The 22,002-nt window shown below is 35.8% G+C and overlaps 1 protein-coding gene across 1 annotated transcript in view; it reads right to left on the minus strand.

Moving 5' to 3' along the window:
* The window catches only part of LOC143246652 (protein scribble homolog), a 252,713-nt gene extending 249,549 nt beyond the window's left edge, over positions 1 to 3,164 (minus strand). Inside the window, 1 exon segment of the mRNA XM_076493711.1 lies at positions 3,041 to 3,164. Within this exon segment, the coding sequence (XP_076349826.1) occupies positions 3,041 to 3,149 (109 nt within the window). The 5' untranslated portion in view covers positions 3,150 to 3,164.
* Between the last annotated feature and the right edge of the window lie 18,838 nt (positions 3,165 to 22,002).

Genomic DNA, 22,002 nt, shown 5'->3' on the forward strand with positions numbered 1-22,002 from the left:
CAGTAATCATTTTCCTATAATCTTGAGAGAGACTGGCCGTAATCGATGCCACCCGACCCGCGTGCTCTGATGGAAGCTGGATCAGGCAAACTGGCCCTCTTTCACTGCTCTCACAGAACTCGATCCCACCATTGTGTAAGCAGCAGTAACTAACTGCATTATACAAGCAGTTGCTCAATGTATTCCTAAAACCTCGATACGTTTTCCACTATATCCTCGTCCATGGTGGAATCCTGCCTGCCACATGGCACAGAAGGCTCAAAAACGAGCCTAAAATACTTTCCGTAGATATTACACACTCTTGAACTGCCTCGCTTTCCAGGGGGGGGGGGGGCGTGCACATGCTCGATGGTTAAGACGTCAAAGCCAGAAGGAATCTCGGATTAAGTTCACAACCAGCATCTCTTCTACCAACAGTTCCAAAGTCATATGGGACAAGATTCGAAAGGTCAGTGGGCAATATAACTCTGTCCCCCTCTCGATCTTGCTCTCTGATGGCCATGTGATAGCTGATACCTGGAGCATCACCGATGGTATGCGCGGGAACGAGCTCGCAAACACTGCAGCTTAGTCTATCTGCTGTGGCACTATCACCGCTGTGCCTGTCCCATACATGGAGTATGGTCCTGTTTTCAAGGCTCGTCTCCGTGCCAGATGGCAGTCGATTTGGAGTGAGCAACGTGAAATGAAGCTTTTCCAAATAAAACCCTATATTGAATTTTTGCCGTCTTGTTACCGTCAGGATCGGAAACAGGAAGTTGTTCTAACTAGATTACTCATTGGTCACAGTTTTTTAACTCATCATTTTCTTTTATCTGAAACTGATGCACCAGTGTGTAGTTTGTGTAACATTCAGATCACAATAAGCCACATTTTACTGTCTTGTTATCGTTATGATTCAGAACGACGGCACCATTTTAAACATACTCTGTCATGAGGTTTGTTTATGACATTAGACAGTTATTGGTAATGGTGACACTGTCCACCTTGGTAATGTTTTTAGTTTTTTTAAAGGCCGTTAATATTTTTAATGCCATTTAAGTTTTTTAATTTATACATTACATCTTTTTTAATGTGCTCCCTTTTAAAAATCACAGTTCATCTAGTTCGATTTGAAATTAGAAACTGGCTGTAACATTAAATAACTAGAACCAGGACTGGAAAGGCCAACTTCAGGTGATTAATGTTGCTGTTTGAACTACCTGTTAGTCATCCTGGCGCGTTATTATTATAATTTTGCTACACATCTTTTAAAACCTTTTTATTACTTTCCTTTTTGAAAATGGCCATAACGTCAAATAACTCAGAACCAGCACTAAAAAGGCCAACTTCCGGTGACTGATGGTGGTTTTTGTACTTACCTGTTAGTCTTCCTGGTGAGTTATGATAATTACAAATATGCTACAAAAAAGTTCTTTACAACTTGTATTACTGTAGTTTTTCTCTTAACGTTGTAGACCAGATGTAAACATTAGTTTTATGTTATGTTGTTTTTTAAACTTTGTTTTGTTTTACCTTAATTTCCTTTTATGAATTTTACTAAATTTAATTTTAACTTTTTACCGAATGTTTGGTGCAGATAGGCCTAGCTGCTTTGTGCCATAAAACACTAAATCAACCAATCAATCATTAAAAACCTTTAGCAGGTTAATACGATGATTATTGTTCAACGTGTTTGTTGTACATGTTCATTAACAACCTTTAACAGGTTGTGTTATATTTACAAGTTATTTCTCCACAATGGCATGACCCACGTTAAACCGTTTGATACTATAGTTTAACTGAATTCACCAATACTCAACGTTTTGTTCAATACTCCGATGTCTCGATAGTCACCGATTTAGAGTTTTTCCAATATAAGCCAGACTTGAACGTAGAAATAAATATAAATTCCTGGCCCAATGAATACAATGACGCATGGAAAGTTAAACGGGTACATTCTGGCGGGAGTTCAGGTTCAAGCCGTACCTCGCTCTCGGGTTTAAAATACAAACAAGAAACATTCCTGATTCAACACTGTAGTGTGTGACTTACCGAACTCGTTTCATGCTGAGATAACTTTACTGACTGGATGATTTCGACATGTTTGATGAATCGGGGACATAACATTCGTTGTTGGAACAACATTGTAGGATAAGAATCATGAATGTCCATTCTCTCAGAAGAGAAAGATCGCAAAGTCCAAACCCGACGGGTAAATATACGAGCACTGCTGTTAATTTCATGCATGCGTACAAGAAAATAACACCATTATCCATCTATTTATGACAAAATGACACTTTTTAGGTCGTATCCTGGAGTGTTTGTGTCATAAAATTTCACAGATTTAAATAAACAATCAATTTTACGTTTTAGCTGTTAAAACAAAACAAAAAATATGTATCCGGAATATCGGGCCTTCGGGGTATTGTGCCCCTCGGCCTAACGCACCTTCTCTGATTGTTAACCAATTGTCACGTTATTAGGCTTACCTATTGAACAATATATTTTATTAGCACACTCACTGTGCGCCGTTCATATTGTTGTGGTTTTATATTCGTTTCGATTATTTTAATTTATGTTGGGCAGGATAAAACAAAAATATTTATCCGAATTGTTTTACGTCTTCATTGTAAAGGGTCTCAAGGTTTAAATTCTTAACATCTAATAATACTGAGCACTTGATACAAAGCAAATGATTTAGCAAAAAACCCCGAGCTTGCTTACTTACTGCACATGCGCTTCACTAAATTCCGATTCGAGGCGTGAACACGCACTTTGTCACACGTTAGCTTCTCGTATTCGAAGGCATGGCTGACCACGAGCACGTTTACTAAAAAATATTATTATACGAGAGCTCGCAATGTGCAAGTCCAAAACTTCTATCTCGGAATTTACCGAACCGATCACCACCAATCGTAACTACGTAAAATGTTTATAACCAGACAGTATTTTTATAGCTAAGCAATAAATAAAACAGAAATTTCCACAAACATGATACATGATTTAACCATTAAACATTACAACAAAAGCGTAGGTTTGTAACATAAAACAAACTTACAAGTTATTTGGTTTTTCTTCAGCACAGATCTCATGAGTGTTGTAACAGAAGAACAAGGCAGTTTCGTCGATAATTTACTCTGTGATGTAATGGGGTGAAGACAGCTCATTTCGAAACAAAAATTTCAATAAAATCCCCACGGATGATTTACATAATTTAATGTAAAGTGTACGTACATTGTTGTACAACTATCAAAATTCCAGAAACTTCCACAGGAACTAGCAGTTGTGTGTGACCGGATACCAGGTATTTCTGCTACTTATGTATAAATCAACATCGACTGCTTAAAATGTGTGAAAATATAAAAGGAATTCTGTGATCAAAAATACAGATTAGCTACTGTGGAATAAATAAAGTTTTGTTTGTTTGGTTTTTAATTTCGGGCAAAGCTACACAAGGGCTATCTGCGCTAGCCGTCCCTAATTTAGCAGTGTAAAACTAGAGAGAAGGCAGCTAGTCATCACCACCCGCTGCCAACTCTTAACAACGAATGGTGGGATTGACCAGCATGCTGAAAAGGCGAGCATGTTTTATAGGACGGAGATTCAAACCCGTGACCTTCAGATTATGAGTAGAACTCCATAACAACCTGGCAATGTCGGGCCTGTTCAAATTCAAATAAATATTGGGTGTAAATAACCCATGGTCTGTTTCTTATAAACGAATATATATATATATATGTAAAATGAGAAGTGAAAAACAGAGAAAGAATTTTTCCTTGATCTCAGACTATCTGTAGAACATTTGTCTTTTCATTTAACTGCATATACTTATTGTTCATGACCTATTATTGTTAATCGGATATTTTCTCAAATGGATCAGTAAATCCTGGGTGTATTATTACCAGTGTCTTAACCTTTGAAAGAACGATAAATAATTTAAGTACTTCCCGCTAGATGGCGACATCATTTTTAAAAGGATGACCATTAGTTTTTCTGCACGAAAGCAATTTGGTAAACCTTGCGTAAAATATAACAGTAAGCATAAACTGCACGGTTTATTATTTAATTAACCGACTCCACCACAAATTTTTATAACGTTAAACAACAGAGGAGCGCCACATTTCTTTATTTGTCAGATTAATGGCACGCTTTACCAGCTATATCAATGACACTCGTAGAATTTACCCTTGTGATAACGTTTTCAAAAAAAACACAAAAAACGCCATCATATAAAGCAGCTGCGACCAAATAAGGCTAATTTCATTTGAGCAACGAATGCCATAAGCCGATAAATTCTTATGGAACTGTACAGCTTCTCCCACCGATTTGATAATGTTTGTTTCAGCTCTAGTTGTTTTGATGTGATTACACACATTGAAAACAAAAAATATAAATTATTTTACTCTGCAAATTTTGCGTTTCCTTAAAAAGCACTAAAAACAAAATAAATACCGAAGCAATTCGGCATGGACGACATCATCACGAATCTAAGACTACATGATGTAACCACATCCTATTCACCGAGTGATTTTTTTTTAAAATTCATTCTTCACTCATTAGACCTTCAGCGATGTGTTGCAACATAATGTATTTTTTTGGTGTTTTTTGTTAGTTTTCTTTCATAAAAAAATCGCCATTTCTTCTTAAAATGAACCAAATTTCAAAATTACAGAAATAAAAAAACCGTTAACTCCATTTGGTTTTGTTTTTATATTGTTCCGTATATCCAGTCTCAAAACAGTACAAATGGTAGCGCGAGCTTTGCGTCCGAGGAGCGCGCGCTCGTAGAGGGCGCGAGTTTACGTCTTTCAAGGCAAGGAGGATGGATTCGACTTTTTTTGGGCAGGGTTGCAAAATTTTTGTCTCGCACAGGTTTGCTTTGAATTTCGCGCAAAATTACACGAGGGCTATCTGCGCTAGTCTTCCCTAATTTATCAGCGTAAGACTAGAGGGAAAAAGCAAGACAGAGTGTTGAAATAACTGTCACACTCTTCGAACCAGTTCAGGATAATACAGGAGTGTTATAGTGGTACATTAATTCCTTGGAGGAGTCCACGTCCAGAGTGGAAACATATCGTTGTGAGGTGTATATGAACGCACACGTGCACTCAGAATTGTCTTCTTATTCATAAAAGGATCAAACTCCTTTAACAAGAAAGTCCCCACACACCATAAATCTACAATTCACATAATCCACAAACTTAAGTAAAGTGCCTCATGTATTTATAATTTCTACTGTCAACAAAAACCACAAACCTGAAGCAATTTCCTGTCTACGTTTTTTCACTCTCAACACCAGGGAAGTCGTGCTCTGCTGTTTACACCTGAGGCAGTCTCTTTTACTGATTTCAACCACCACATAACGTTTCCTTCGCATGGTACACATGTAAATACCCTAACTCTAACACTACTGAAGAAATCGGTTAACAGGAACACCATATGACATCTGCTGCACTTCACAAGTCTTTCCGATCCTTGTTTTACTCAGTCAGTGTCCAGCTGTTGACAGTTGTTTATTATTTCACATGGAAATTTATTTGAGTGTCCAGCTGTTGACAGTTGTTTATTATTTCAGTGTCCAGCTGTTGATAGTTGTTTATTATTTCAGTGTCCAGCTGTTGATAGTTGTTTATTATTTCACATGGAAATTTATTTCAGTGTCCAGCTGTTGACAGTTGTTTATTATTTCACATGGAAATTTATTTCAGTGTCCAGCTGTTGACAGTTGTTTATTATTTCACATGGAAATTTATTTCAGTGTCCAGCTGTTGACAGTTGTTTATTATTTCACATGGAAATTTATTTCAGTGTCCAGCTGTTGACAGTTGTTTATTATTTCACATGGAAATTTATTTGAGTGTCCAGCTGTTGACAGTTGTTTATTATTTCAGTGTCCAGCTGTTGATAGGCCTTAATAACAATTGTTATAAGTCAAAGAAACGAAACTCCAGAACACAAGTGATGAACTACACTTTACGATTTTATTGTCTTGAAAATTTATCATGATGTTTTCCATACTTCTCAGTCTATATGATTCAAACAATTACATGGTACACACTGTTTCGCACATACAACACAAGTGGAGTGTTGTACAAACACGTGTTAAAGGATTACAGTGAAGTAAGAGTACCTTCATTACTTTTGTAAGTCTTAGGACCCAGACGTCCAAAGCTAAATTGCTTTATCAGTGTTTCAGAAATTAGCTAATATTTAATCAGACAGGAATGTTAAGAAGTTGAACTTCAACATTAAACCTTTAGATGTCCTTGAATCCTGTATTAATCACTCCTGCTAATGGGTAAGGAAAGCAAAATTTATCTGATCCCAAAACGTTCCAATCTCTAGCAATTTAATGTTCTAAACACTAAATATTACACACCTATAATATAAAATTACATTAAGCTTTTCTGCTGTGTCCTACGATTTTTGTTTGTTTTTGGTTTGGTTTGAATTTCGTGCAAAGCTACACGAGGGCTACCTGCGCTAACCGTCCCTAATTTAGCAGTGTAAGACTAGAGGGAAGGCAGCTAATCATCACTACCCACCGCCAACTCTTGGACTACTCACAGTATGTTAAATTTTGTCCACAGTTTTAATCACCATTTTACCCTTTCTCAGGTCGCGTCCAATACATGTGGTAATATTAACTTATGTTTTCAGTAGTTTCTCTTGCACATAATCACACTATTAGTTCGTGTTCTTAATACACTTGCACTCGGCAGTCACACACACACAATCTTATTTTTACAAACAAAACACTTTTAAAACAGAGCTACATCTGTGTCTATGATTCAGTTGGTTCAGCACTGTTTGGTCTCTAAGTTTCTTATTTATGTTGTTTAGAGGTCAGAGGTACTTAGGGTTTGATTCATCACGTACTATGCAACTCTAGTTTACTCACCGGTTCATTCTTATAGTATCGTGGGCATCAGTTATCCAGGAGTCTGTCAGATAGAGTTGGCTTGTTTTCAATAGTTCTGTAGAAACACTAGGCTTGTTGAACGTGGGACTGACTATATACTTTAGTTAAGATACAGTTTTATATTTGCTGTGATTTGTTGATGTGTTTTTGATATATTTATGTTATACAGACATATTCTACGACTGGTCTTATGCATATTCAATAAAACTTCAATGTTTTCTGGCAAATCTCCTGGCTGATCTTCTGTTCTAGACAAAGGTTAGATACTCTCTCTGGGGTAACTGCATCGGCTTATATTTACTTAATCCTCTGTCCGTATTATCCCTCCTCCGATGTACAAGTCTACCTATGATTGTGAAATGGTAAAGTCAGTACGAGATGGGGGCTTACTTCCTTTTAAAGCGTGCGACAGGAGTAATCGTTAATTTAGGTAGTTTCGGATTACGAGATACTGCACTAGAAACTCGTTTGGTAAAGACCACGGCTCTTACATCTGCTTTCTCATTTCTCAGATTCTTTTTTTCTGCTGTATATTGTGGAGGCTCATGACTCTCCTTGTAGGCCATCAGTGTATCTAAATAGCGATGTAATAACATTTACCAATGCAGAGAGTATGTTACTTCAATGGAACTTCAGGTGGAGTATAAATACGAGGTCTGGAAACATTAATGAACTACAACTACCCGTTGAATGACGAAGGGAGGACGTTTCGGCTTCTATAATGACGCTTTCAATAAAAGCCGAAACGTCGTTCCTTCTTCATTCAATAGGCAAATACAACCTATTAATGTTCTCAGAACAACATAGAATGCATAAATAACATGTATCGATACAACGGGATGTACGAGCATTTCTCATTTCTCACGTGAGAAACAAAAGTGCGCGTAGGAACACACAAATGATGGGGTCTAAGTGACTTCAGAGATTTACACACCTTTGTGTGTGATATATCTATGTATAGGTCTTTATAAACACATGATTTCACGCACACAAACGTACATATACTAAACGTTATAACATACAAATAATTCTGCATCTTTGCCTAAGCACACACATAATTCTAAAGCGCGATACAACTAACTACAGGCATTACAATTAAAGTTAATTTTTTCTTCTAATCTATTCTTATAATGAAACCAAAAAATTAATGATTTCAAAACTATCAAAGCAATATTGAAATATTTTCCCACGTGAGTAAACGCATTATCTCACGTACGCGGTCGCGACGATTGTTACGCATCACAGCTCAGTATACGACACAAAGAAAGAATCCCTTCTTGTCACGTGCAACAATGCTTTAATGAAAGGTTGCTCTGTGTCAAACAGGTTTTACCAAAACAACGAGCACGCTCTCGAAAACCATTCTAACGATGGTCCCAATTTCTTGTACATCACGTCTCCAAGACAACAAAACACTGTTTGTCATGCAATCCCCTCGAGTAACCTGTTTACTGATATTGGTTATTCACCATGATTAATTCATATTGTAAGGTTTTATTATTTTTACTGAAAGAAGTAGACAAGAAAGCACAAAGGTGAACAGCCCATGTACTCGTTCTTCGTTCAAATGTAAACATTTACCTACCTACGTCGTGTTCAATCTAAAGAAGGATGAGTAAGACTTCTATCTTTATAAATAATTAAATTTATAAGTCAGTTATTTTCACTTGTATGTTACGTCCTTATTTACGTCATGTGGAAAACTCCGAAGAAAACAAAACTGCACTTCGCTGGCGTATGGATTTTAAAGTTTTTATTCATCACTTTTAAAATCTAAAAAACACGACAAGTCACCGAATAAGAAAAGTTGCAAAAAACCGCAATTTCTACCAGAAATTACTTTCCTTAAAAATAAACAATAATAATTTTAACTAACGCATCTAGACAGTAGTAATTGTTAAGCTAACACCTTACGTTTACGTTAAGAAATAAAAACAATTTTTATTAATCTTAAGCCTAATCCGACAAAAAACATTATTTAATATAACGCTTGGATTGTGAACCCGGGTGTAACGGTAATAGACCCCACACTTAAAATTTTACCTATATAAAAAGCCAATGTGTGTCGTGTCACACTTGATTTCTCAAAATAAGACGAGCCATAAAAGCCGAAGTGCATTTATCCAGACAGAATAGTTTGATTGTTTCCAAACATTACGTGAAGGAGAAGGGTGCGTGAAACCTTGTAAGTGTAGCGAGTGTTGGTATGATAAACCTAAAGTAAAACGTGTGATGAGGTCACCTTGCCAAGAGACTTGTATAAAATTTATTATGAAAGTAAAAATATAGATTCAATTTTAAACTTGTATCGTTTGTGAACCAAGCTATTAATCTGTTTTATCACCAGTTTTTAAATATAAACCTCTATAATCAACCGAGACTAAGTAATCTTTTTTTTATATATACTTCTGTTACTAAGCAACGTGACATAAAAGCCATTAACGTTATTTTATCTAAAGGCACTGACTTTTCTTTACATTAATTTCACCTCTACATGAAGTAAAATTCTGCCGGTCCTCATCTAAACTTAGATCCTCCACCAACGGCACAAAGTGGGGTAACATTGTATGGCAGTCCGTTATTTTACGACGATTATTTCGTAATGAAAATCTGTGGTATCTACGAACGTTTATTCTGTTGTTTTTCTCATTTCGCGCAAAGCGACACGAGAGCTATCTGCGCTAGCCGTTATTAATTTAGCAGTGTAAAACTAGGCGGAAGGTAGTTAGTCACCACCACCCACCGCCAACTCTTGGGCTACTCATTTACCAAGGAATAGTGGATTGATCGCACATTATATCGCCCCCACGGCTGAAAGGACGAGCATGTTTGCAGTGACGGGGATTCAAACCCCCGACCCTCAGATTACGAGTCGAGTGCTTTAACCACCTGGCCATATATAAACAATTCATCTAGGTTGGTTGCTTATCGTCTTTGTGTCAATTCAAGATCTCTTTACGTGCACGAATAATATTCACTTTGTATAACACTACGTACTTTTGTTTTCTTTCCAAGTATAATAAACTTTCTAGTCTTCAAACTGAGTCACGTTAATCCTTGAAAATGCACCACTTGGCTTTATTAAAATAATAAAAACAAAATGCCCCTCCTCCAATAAGAACAGCTACGTTTGGATTCATATATTCGACATGGGATTATAAGTACACATACATGTTACTGTCGGTAATCAATACCCTTTGGTACCTCTGCAACAGTTGCACGGGAGACTGTGGTGGCGCTGTTGACACGTTCCTCCTCAGAAAATACTTCAAAACAGACTGGTAGACATCATGATACGGCGCTTGTGGCGTACTTGATAGCTGTATAGGTATCGCATTTTCAAGGGTTAACTATTATTATCATTACGGTCTTTATTCATCGTTTTTTCTGCTTTTTGTAGTTCGTGCTACGATATATTTTTATAGACCATAAAAATATAAAAACAGGTAATTTTCAAGAAAATAAATATTTCATTTATCATCAAAATGCAACACATAACGGTTCAGTGATCACTAAAAGTCTGGTCAATGACCCCTTACGAGACAAAACGTTAACTAAATCGGTCCACTACACATTAAACAACCTTTAATATCACAGTGACTGATTAATGACGCAGTTCCCTGGTAAAATAGGAAACACAAAATTAAGACCTGAAACTCGTGCATTATCCACACGTCTACGTATCAACAGACAGGTGAACAAACTATACCAGAACCTAATTCACTGGTCGACGGTTTCAGGATTGTATACATTTTTTTTTTTTTTTTAAATACAGACCATCTAAGTTATTTTATACTGTATCATGGTTTGGTTTTAACTCAACATCTTTCTTGTTTAATTTAAAAATCTCAAGAATTTATAGGGATTTTTATGTTAAGAATTTCATTTGTATTAAGAATACTTGGTAGTGGTCCGCGACAAAAAGTGCAGAAGAAAATAGAATTATAATTGAATAGAGAATACAAGAATCTGACGGCTGCCCAGGATGACACACCTTGATGTCCTGTTTCACACCCATAGAAGGGAACGAACTGAATCCCTCTGTCTGTTTAAGCACCAAAAAACTATCGAAGAATTAGAAACACCGCCACCTAAAATTTGTGATACAAATCACGTAAAGTGCAAATGGCGTTCTTTCATATTCCTTTAATTTATTCATTCTGGACTTCAAATGAGAAGTGTGTAAGATACAAAATACAGATCTTCTGTTACCTGCAAGCACTACCCACAATGCCTTTCCATTTAATACCAGAATTCGATACAACAGACTGTCTGAAGCGGATATGTAGAAGTTTCATGTACATGAACCAAATATTTTTTACTACATCTATTATAAATTAATTTCGTGTAACGAATATATCAACATGTTTCCGTTATATAATTAACTGTTTGTTTGTTTTTTTCCGGGACATGTAGGAGTTTGGAAGATTTAAAATACAGTTTTTAGTTTCAGTTTTATGGAATAAACACAGATCCATCCAAGTGTTACACGAAACGAAAAAGTTTTAATTTAACACTCTTCACGTATTTAGCACAATAATTGTGGAAGTAAGGATTCACAATTCGCAATAAACACAATGACAGTTGAATACAACTATTCGGCCTGACAAGATTTTTTTGTTTCTTTGTTTCAGAGTTATATGCATTCTGTCCATCAACCACCAAGGAGAATCAAATCATGGATTATAGTGTTGAAAGTCCGTAAACTTTCCGCTGATTCGCTGTGTAGGGAGACAAAACTAGTCCACGAGTTGACGGCGGGTGACGTTGAGTAGTTGTGTATACGTAACGTTTATCAGTAGTTCAAGGTTAGGGATGGCTACGTGTAGTTATGTACTCGTTTACTGCCAAAATATCAAACACAAACATTAAGTCTGTGGCATCACTACGAGGTGTGCCACTCAATATATCTTAGATGTATGAATCAGGCGTTATATAATTAATACATATAGGAGTTGAAAGCCTAACAAAAACGGAGTCATTATAGGAGAAGCTAGTCCGTCCTTGTAGTCCTCCGCTGGTACAGCCGTAAGTCTTCGGACTTACAACGCTAAAAGCAGGGGTTCGATTCCCCTCAGTGGATTCAGCAAATAGCCCGATGTGGCTTTGTTATAAAAAAACACATCATCCTTGTCTTCCGCATTCGGTGCGACTATTAGTCTGAAAACGCGAGTTCACCGAAACTGACCAGTGAGATCAAATACCTATTTCTTAGTTTGTTTCCAGGTCCGGCATGGCCACTTGAGCTAAGGCATTCGACTCGTAATCTGAGAGTCGCGGGGGCGTTATAACGTTACGGTCAATCCCACTATTCGTAGGTAAAAGAGTAGCCCAGGAGTTGGCGGTGGGTAGTGATGACTAGCTGCCTTCCCTCTAGTCTTACACTGCTAAATTAGGGAGGGCTAGCGCAGATAGCCCTTGTGTAGCTTTGCGCGAAATTACAAAAAAAAATTGTTTTTTTACGAACAAAATTATCTCCCTTTTCAACAAGTCAACATCTATATGATTAGCTGTTAACTTAAAATATACCTTGTCATATTTTTGATCAGCTGTTTTTATATTTAAATATAAAATGTCTTTAATGGTTGTTTGTTTTTTAATCAAGCTATGGTGGTTTTTTGTTTTTGTTGTTGTTTTTCATTCAAACTATTAACTGCGAAAAAAAGCAAGTCTATAAAACGTATTCTGGTGATAAGCATTCTTTAGCGCAAGACCACACTGTTCTGCTTTCAAACCGTCGGGAATCAAGCCCCGGGTTTTAGCGTTCTAAGTAAATTTACCCCTGACTCTCCAGGGGCTGACTGGTGATAAGACAACAAAAATAGTGAGGGTTTTCCCATGTAATATTTGATCAAAAGAATATGTTTATAACAGTAATTAATTTCACACGATAATAAACAGCATAAAATGCAGAATTTTACAGTCTTTGATATCAGTTGACATTTTTATGTTCGCTAACGGATATAAAAGTACCTTCCTTTGTTCGGCCAGTACATTTCATAAAGATCAACCAATGTGAAAAGTGTTCATCCATAAAACAACTATTTCAGTACGTATTTAAAGACTAGCGAAAGTACCCAGATTCGCACTGGTTATTGATATATTTTAACAAGTACATAAACTTTATCATAAAAGTAAAACTATTGATCCAACTTTTAACTGAAATCGTTTCGCAATTATACGTTCTATATGACAAGCGTTTTAAACAAAAAAAAACGTTTACTAAATTAAAAAATCGACAAATATTTTTTATAGTTTTGTTGTTTATATATTTCACTTTAGACTTTCAGTACACAGACTAACAACAATATCTGGTCATACTTTTATCTCTAATCAAAAAAAAACAAAAAACTTTTGTTGGAACACATTGTTACCAAAACACGTATATCAAAAAATGTTACATGAGAATCCTTTATATATATAAGTTTTTTCGTTAGCTTGCCTAATTATACATGCGCATACGCACGCACGTGAATAAAATAAGTAATAATACCCAGTTGCACTTCCTCAGGGTCCACTTAGTATGGGTGTAAAATTTCAGGTTGTTAGGTTATTTCCTCTTGGAGCTATGGCGATCACACAGACACGCCCTTTTGTTATTACAGATAGATAGTAATGGTACGTTTTTCCCCTAAAGTGTAACTATTAGTTTACAGAGTTATAACTTAACTCTTAAGTTCAACTTAAACCACACATTACGAAAGTGATGGCAACTCGCGGTCCTCTGCTTCCTAAAATGTGTTTCATAAATGGCTAATTTTTATAAATATGTCTATCTAGCCAACTGTAATTCAGATCTTACAGGGTAGAGAAAACGCAGCTAGTCGACATCAACCACCGCCAATCTTGGAGTTATTCTTTAACAAAAAATAGGATTGACTGTCTCATTATAACGTGCCCACCGCTAAGAGAGTGAGCATATTCGCTGATGGGATTCAAACCCACAATCTGCAGACTGTGAGATGAGCATCCTAACCATCAGGTCTTGCCACTCCCATTCACTTTACGGTTTGAATCTTGCACAAATATACACGAGAGCTCTTTGCGCTAACATTCCTTAATTTAGCAGTGATAAACTACAAGGAAGGCAGCTGGTCATCACCACCCACCGCCAAATCGTAACCTACTCTTTTACCAATGAATAGTGGGATTGGCCGTCACAGTATAATGCCCCCACGGCTGAAAAGGTAAGCGTATTTGGTGGGACGAGGATTCGAACCCGCGACTCTCAGATGGCGAACAAATCGTCTAAACCCCCAGGCCTTGCTATACCCACTTATTTTATGAAGTCTTGCAAATTATTATTATTTATGCACATCCTAGAAATCGCAACACCGAATGTGAAATAATTTACTAGATAACTTTTTTGTACGCACCAGAAAATAATTCTGACACGGAGTTTAACCCTATAATTAACGATGAGGTCCTCTTCACCGGATGTTTAGATATATTTTTAAGCCTATTATAAGTACCGAACTGCTTGTAAATCAATGACTCCGTTAGTTACAGTGCCATGATAAGTGTACACTAGCGTACTTAAGTTTTGATTTCAAGCAAATACCATACACTGTAGTAAACTGAAGTTATTAGTGTTAAAAACTTAAAGAAATACATATTTTTAATATGGTTTGTTATTATAATTACAATCGTGCGCCCAAACTACCCGACCATGCCAGGCCCTGTATGATGCAAAGACCTCTTTCAGTTAGTAGTACCACAATAACAAATGTGTACTACAAAATGTTTAAATATAATAACGGCTTAACTGTGTGTAGTTATAACAGCGAAACTGGTTGCATGTCATGTGCATACGCGTGATTTCTATCCATAGCAATTTCACGAAAGGAAAATCTATAGGTTTTAAAACAAGCGCTAAGCCTCTTTGACCAAATAACTGAGAGAAACATGTTGCGTTACTTGCTAAATGTAATCTCTATATTGCATTCTATTTCACACACTTTAAAAATAAACTGCTATTGGGATATTAATAAGAGCTTTTCCAAACACTTCTATCTTATGGTAACTTTCCAAACTTGAGGTGCCGTTTTGGCAGGATAAACTCGTGTGAGTGAGTGTGTGCGCGCGCGCATGTGTGAAATCAAAGTCAACTGTTTTTACTTGCTTATTTATTTTTAAGGCTGAACCTTTCACTGCAACAAAAATATGGCAACCAAAGCTTTACTCCAGCATGAAATCACAATCACTCGAAAAGCTGTAATCGCATAAGTTTTGTTGTTTTTTTTCTAAAGCAAAGCTAAACTGGCTTATCTGCTGTGTCGATCGTTGTGAATCGAACCCCGGATTGTAGCACTGTAAGATTGTTATCGTACTGCTGAGCCAAGTGCACAAATATGGCACGTCTAAAGAGCAGGTTAATTTATGGTCACAAGCCAGACACAACCCTACGATAAAACATTAACACTCATAGTACCAATAACTAACTGAAGTCCCTACAGGAAATGCTACGTTACAATGTTTTATGTAGATCTATATGTTATAAGAGCCTCATATATGCATAAAATTTGGTATGGCTTGTTTTCAACTTAGCGCAAAGCTACAGGAGGACCATCTGTGCTAACCGTCTATAATTTAGCAGTTATAAGCTACAGCTACCAACCACCAATTCTTGGGCTACTCTTTTACCAATGAATAGTGGGACGAATCGTCCGTCACATTATAACGTGTCTAACTGAAAGGGCAAGCATTTCTAATGACAGAGATTCGAACCTGTGATCCTCAGATTGCGAGTCGAGCACTTCCAGGCCAGATTCTGTATATTTTAAGCCGTCCCGGCGGTAGCATGTGCGCTGTGATTGGAGGAAACAGGAGGGGGTTAACCGAAATCAATTAAGTTGTATACCCTGCTTTTAAACATTACTGTACATTAATTAATTGATCAAATAGCAGTTATGAAATTTTCCCGGATTTGTTTTAATGGTAGTATTATTTATGCATTACAAACCTTTATAGGTCTGGTAACGGCGCTCGACTCGTAATCCGAGGGTCGTGGGTTCAAGTCCCCGTCACACCAAAAGTACTCGCCCTTTCAGCCGTTATATTTTTACGTTCAATCCCACTATTCGTTGGTAAAAGAGTAGCCCAAGAATTGGCGGTAGGTGGTTATGACTATACTCTTGTGTTACACTCCTAAATTAGCCCTCGTGTAGCTTTGCGCGAAATTAATAAACAAACAAACCTATATAAACCAAATATTTATTATTATTCTGTTTTCGATTTAATTGTATTTTATTTGAGTTACTGATTTGGATTTGTCAAATACCCTTTTAATACGTATTTGGAATCTGAAAATACTGGGGGAGGGCATAATATCTACACAGTATTTATTGTATGTGGAGTGTGCTTTCTTATAGGAAAGTCACAATGGGCTATCTGCTGAGTCTTTTGAGGGGAATCGAACCCCTGATTTTAGCGTTGTAAATCCGAAGACTTACGGCTGTAATAGCGGGGGACTACTGTATGTGGAAGAAACACGACCGCTAAATGGATATTTGCTTTATTAGAGGTCGTGATAAATATTAGCACATCAACAGTAAGACAAGTCTCTCACGTAACTTGTCCTATAAAAACAAAACCAAAACCAACAATTTAATCCTTTCATCATTTACTAGTGCGGTGTATTTTTTAACATCTGTTAAATGCTGAAACTAGGAAAAAATGAAATTAATATAATTTTAATAATTCGATTAAGATCTACGATTCTGGTAAAACAATAATTAATTAAGCAACACAATATAACAAGTAAGCTACTATACGTTGAAGTCTGATATAAAATTCGCTATACAATATTTCTACTCAAATACAACAGACGAATGAATGACGTACAATAAATCAGGTGTACTGTTCGGAACTTAAAACTTCCGCCCTTAAACGATGTAAAATACACGTGAATAACAAACTTAAGAACAAATATAAGCTAAATTCAAGCGAGTGATTTCTGTTAATTAAGGTTAACAATACACGAATACTTTTATGTTTGGAAGTCATGTTTTTGATCGGTTAACTCGGGTTACCTCAGGTGGTGTCAGGTCCGCTTACTGCACTAAAAGACCACAAAACGTTATGCCATTGTCAGGTATTTACTGCTAAGTATCGTTCAATAAATCAATTACTTTTGAGCTACTCAATGTCCACGTCTACACACACTCTCGTGCAAGCAAATATACATCACATTGAATGAAATAAAGCCACTAGATTATCAGTCTAATTTGAACAGTATGTGTTTTCTGACAACAAAGCCACATTAGGCTATCTGCTTAGTCCACCGAGGAGAATCGAACCCCTGATTTTAGCATTGCAAATACATAAGACTTACTGCTGTAGCAGCGGGAAACTAATCTGAACTGAAGAACGAATCGATTGTTATATAGTTAAGAGATGTTCTGCTAGGTGCCGTCTCTTTATAAAATATAGTCCTTGGTATGCGGCGTGTAACCCTAGGTTGCCCTCCTAAATTTTGCCGGTGGGATAGACAGACATTACGTTTAATTTGTGTAATTAGTTTTGAACCTTATAGAAATTCATGCATTTAGATTTTTGTTCTTTAGATACATTTTAGTTTGTATGCTTTGACGAATCAAATCAGTTTTAAATTTAGAAAAACTCCCAAAACATTAATTTAATTTAAACATAAAAGAAGAAAATACTGTTTATCTCTTGCTGTTCCATCACTAGGCGTGGTTATTCGTTGGTTAGTTTTAATAACAACTATTATACTTTTCGAAAGCATTTAGTTGTATAACCACAATTACTAAAGATGAAGACAAAAATATTCGTCTAAAATTAATTCACTCTTTCTAGGAACACTTCGTTAATAATTAAAGTTTAATAAACTAGTAGGGGCATACAAATAATATGAAGCCATGTCTGAATTTTGACAATAAATCAGAATCTCGTCACAATAAATACTGCGTCACTCAAAATAGTTAACTAACATTAATGGTAAACTTACTAGGTCTATTGTGAATTATTAGGGCAATCAGTATTAAACACGTGTCAAATAAATTAGCACCGTTTTAAAGGTAGCCCTCCACAGTCCATATCTGTCAACATTCAACCTTATGAATAATAGAGGAAATACCGAAAACGTTCCAAATGAAAGCATGTAATACGTGTGTTAAACACATGAATGGAAACCCGATATTCCAGCTTGGCGCCATGTGTAAGTTTGTCGTACAATACCCTGAAGATCAGCTGTTCCTTATAACCGACTTCATAATATATTACGGATACCATAAAGGTTTGTCCAGTAAGTTCTTCAATCCATTTAATTGGGTTTTATCTCTCTGTTTAGAATGAACAACATATACAGAAAAATAATTACAGCTAATAGGCAAAAGGACTGAGAACCCTTGCAAGTATATTTATATGTATAAACCAACTTCGGACTAACAATGCACTTCATTAAGTTTTACAGATATTAGCTATACAATTATACAAAGTTTCTTTGTTCAGAAGGCAAAAGTGACGCAGTAGGCAGCCTAAAATGCGCATAATAATAATAATAGATAGTTTCAAATGAATTCGCCAAGAAAAGTATAAACAATCACTGCAGATTAGCCAGTGAAGCCAATTTCTGAACATCATTAAACTATTAATCCGTGAAGACGAGAAAAACCCACTTGTATAGAAAAATATATACGTAAAAACGGCTGGTATGGATAGAGAAAATTATATGTAGAGGAGCGAACAAAATTTCTATTATACATTCAGTCAAATAACTGAGTCGAAGTCACAAAAGAATGCATTTTTGGCTCAAGGTCAAAGTGAGAGGTTCTGATGACAACTTTAAAAGTCAAACTTGACATCATGACCAGTCGTGTATTAACGACAGGATATTTTACTGTTTCAATACATGAACCAGTTAGACTTTATTAAACGTAATGTTAATACAAGCCAAAATAAAATATATTTGTATCGTTCTCTTCGCAACCAATTTAAATAGTATTTATTTCGGGTTTTGGTTTTGTTTTTTTTTCCACACTAACAAAATCGTTAACCCTAAACATCACCACCACGCAATCAACATGTTTGCTTCTAAAATATACATTAATCCTCCTATAATCTACTATAAATAAATTGATGGGAGACATTTAATTTTTACTACCACCTATCACTTTATAAAAAACTTAAATTACGACTGTACGTTGCTCCAATAACGTAAACGTAAAATTAATATTCAAAATAAATAAAGATTTCAATAATCAGAAGATTTTGCACTCGCTTACCGAGGTCGCCATGTTGTTAAACACTAAACCTAACTCTATGTGGTGAACATAATAAAAATTAAAACATTAGAACCCAATAAAATCACAGTATATCTGTCAAAAAAGTAAAAACATCATAATTTTAAACGAAGAACCAAACGTGAATAAGATACCTTTCTTAAATCTTAACAAACTTCAAGTTATGTGATTTAGTTTTCTATACATCTTCCTGTGTTTAGATAAACCTGCTGATCATAAAACCTTCTCCAAATATTATACATCTGATGCCTGAAGAAGAGCTAGTCATAACTAAACTGGAGTTAGGTTCGCATAAATAGGCTAATGACTGTTAATGCAGTTTAACAGCATTACATATTATTGATTTGTTAGAATATTATCAAATATTAATTAGACAATGTCTAGTAATAAAGATCGAGTAATGAATTAACATTTCTAATCCATTACATCATTAAAAGACTGCTCTGAAAAAGTTTATCAAGATTAGTGCTTATGAATAGGGATTTCAAACTTGATAATATTTGTTACATGATAAGACATACTAGTGTCTGTTGCAATTTCCACCAGAACACAATGTAGGTATAGGACAACTAGACCTTTACTAGTAATACTAATAAATTTACAATTTACACCTTACCAGGGATGGATCCAGGGTTATATAGAATAGAAGGGACAACTAGACCTTTACTAGCAATACTTATAAACTTACACCTTACCATGGATGGATCCAGGGCTATGTAGGAGGGAGAGAACAACTAGATCTTTACTAGCAATACTTATATAAATTTACATCTTACTAGGGATGGATCCAGGGCTATGTAGTAGGGAGGGGACAACTAGATCTTTGCTAACAATACTTATACAATTACATTGATGCCACAGTGGTAGTGTTAAATATACAGAATTCCTAGATCCACAACTGCTTATTAAAATCTAAAAACAGTTCCTAATTTATTTAGAAAAAAATTGAAGAAACCCACATCCCTTCAACTAGATCCTTACCAGATTATACAAAATTAAATACAGTTACCAAATGAAATGAGAAACATAATGCAGTATAAAAAACAAACCACTAAATTTACACTTGGACAGTTGGAGGTGGGTACTACTAGTCAGTTACCTTCCATCTTGTTAGCAGTTCAAAACAAGTGGATTAGATAGCCTTTATTTAACACTGAAGTAGCCAGACAACTGATGGTGGATACTACCAGTTAGTTGCCTTCCCTTCGAATATTTGCAAATTTTTTTGTGACATCAATAATTGAAAACACTAACTATGATTAATTTATAATTTCCCCTGCTCTAATCTCAAGTATCTGTCTGGTACAGGTTCTAGAAAATTAAATGGGTATCAGGTCTACATTAGGAAAAGTAGCATGGGTAGCAGTGACTTATCTTTCCTTATTACTGGAGCCATGTTTACAGAAATCCTGGAAAAAACACACACACAATGAAAGTAGAAATTGAGGGGTGCTCTCCAAGTTTTACTTTTGGTATTCCTATAAAATCTTTAACACCTCAATCAGATCACCCCCTAACTCTTCTTTTTTCTCAAGAGAAAACAATGAGATTTCAGAACCCTTTCATCTCAGGCACCATTCTTGTATTCTTTCTCTCAACCCTTTCCAGAAATTCAATGTATTTTTTTAAGGTAAAGAGTCCAAAAATGAACACAATATTTCAAATGTGACCTAACCAGAGACCTGTACAATAAAATTATAACCTCTTTAGACTTGTATTCAATATTTTTGTAAGTAAAAGTTAAAATCCTATTTGTTCTATCATTAGCCACAGCACACTCTTTGGATGACTTTAGAGACTGATTTTAATGTAATGGTTAATGGTCCAAATTATACTTATAATTCAAATTATGATTGCCCACATGCAATATCTTGCATTTATTATAATTACAATTCATCTGCCATTTATTTGCCCAATTCACTAAGTTATCTAAATCATTGTGTAAATCAGCCGCATCCTCTTCACAGCCAGCAACATCCAAGACCTTTGTATCATCAACATATTTAAATAATTCACTGACTCTTCCTTCATCTATGTCATTGATGTAAGTCAAGAAAAGCAATGGTCCCAAGACTGAGCCATGAGGTACTCCACTTGTGGCATTAATCCAGTTTGACTGAATTCCATTTCTAACAACCCTCTGCTTTCTTTCATCCAGTTTGCTAACTTATACCCCATGCCTGTAGAGACAATGTTTTTTACAAGCCTTTTATGTGGCACTTTGTCAACTGCTTTCTGAAAACCCAGATACATGAAATCTACACCCTTACCTAAGCAGTAACTTTTTCAAAGAATATCACATGATTTGTAAGGCGAGATTTTCCTTTACTGAACCCATGTTGACTGTCCAATAAAATTCTAAACTTTGTTAAATGACTTTGTAAACCATCTTTCAACAGACTTTCCAAAACTTTTCTCACAACTTACGTAAGACTAATAGGTCTATAACTGTTATGACAATTTTAATTACATCTCTTAAAAAGAGGAGTTATGTTCGCTAACTTCCTATCCTCTGGTGTCTACCAACTGTTCAAGGTCTAACAAAAAATAGAAAAATGTGGCTCACATATCCAATCTTTAACCTTCTTCAAAACCCTTATGGAAATATTCTCTGGCCTCGAGGTTTATTGTTTTTTTAAATTTCACAATTTTTTCTTAACAAGTTCAGAATTAATGTAATCATACTGCCCAATCACATTTCCATCAATCAACTCTTCAAGATGAGGAATGCTGCTTTAATCTTCATTAATAAAAACTGAAGAAAAACAGAATTTAACAACTCAGCTGCATCTCATAATCATCAGACATTAGCCTTCCTTTATCATACCTCAAGAG

This window comes from Tachypleus tridentatus, chromosome 3 (genome assembly GCF_004210375.1).
Source record: "Tachypleus tridentatus isolate NWPU-2018 chromosome 3, ASM421037v1, whole genome shotgun sequence".
Lineage (NCBI taxonomy): Eukaryota > Metazoa > Arthropoda > Merostomata > Xiphosura > Limulidae > Tachypleus > Tachypleus tridentatus.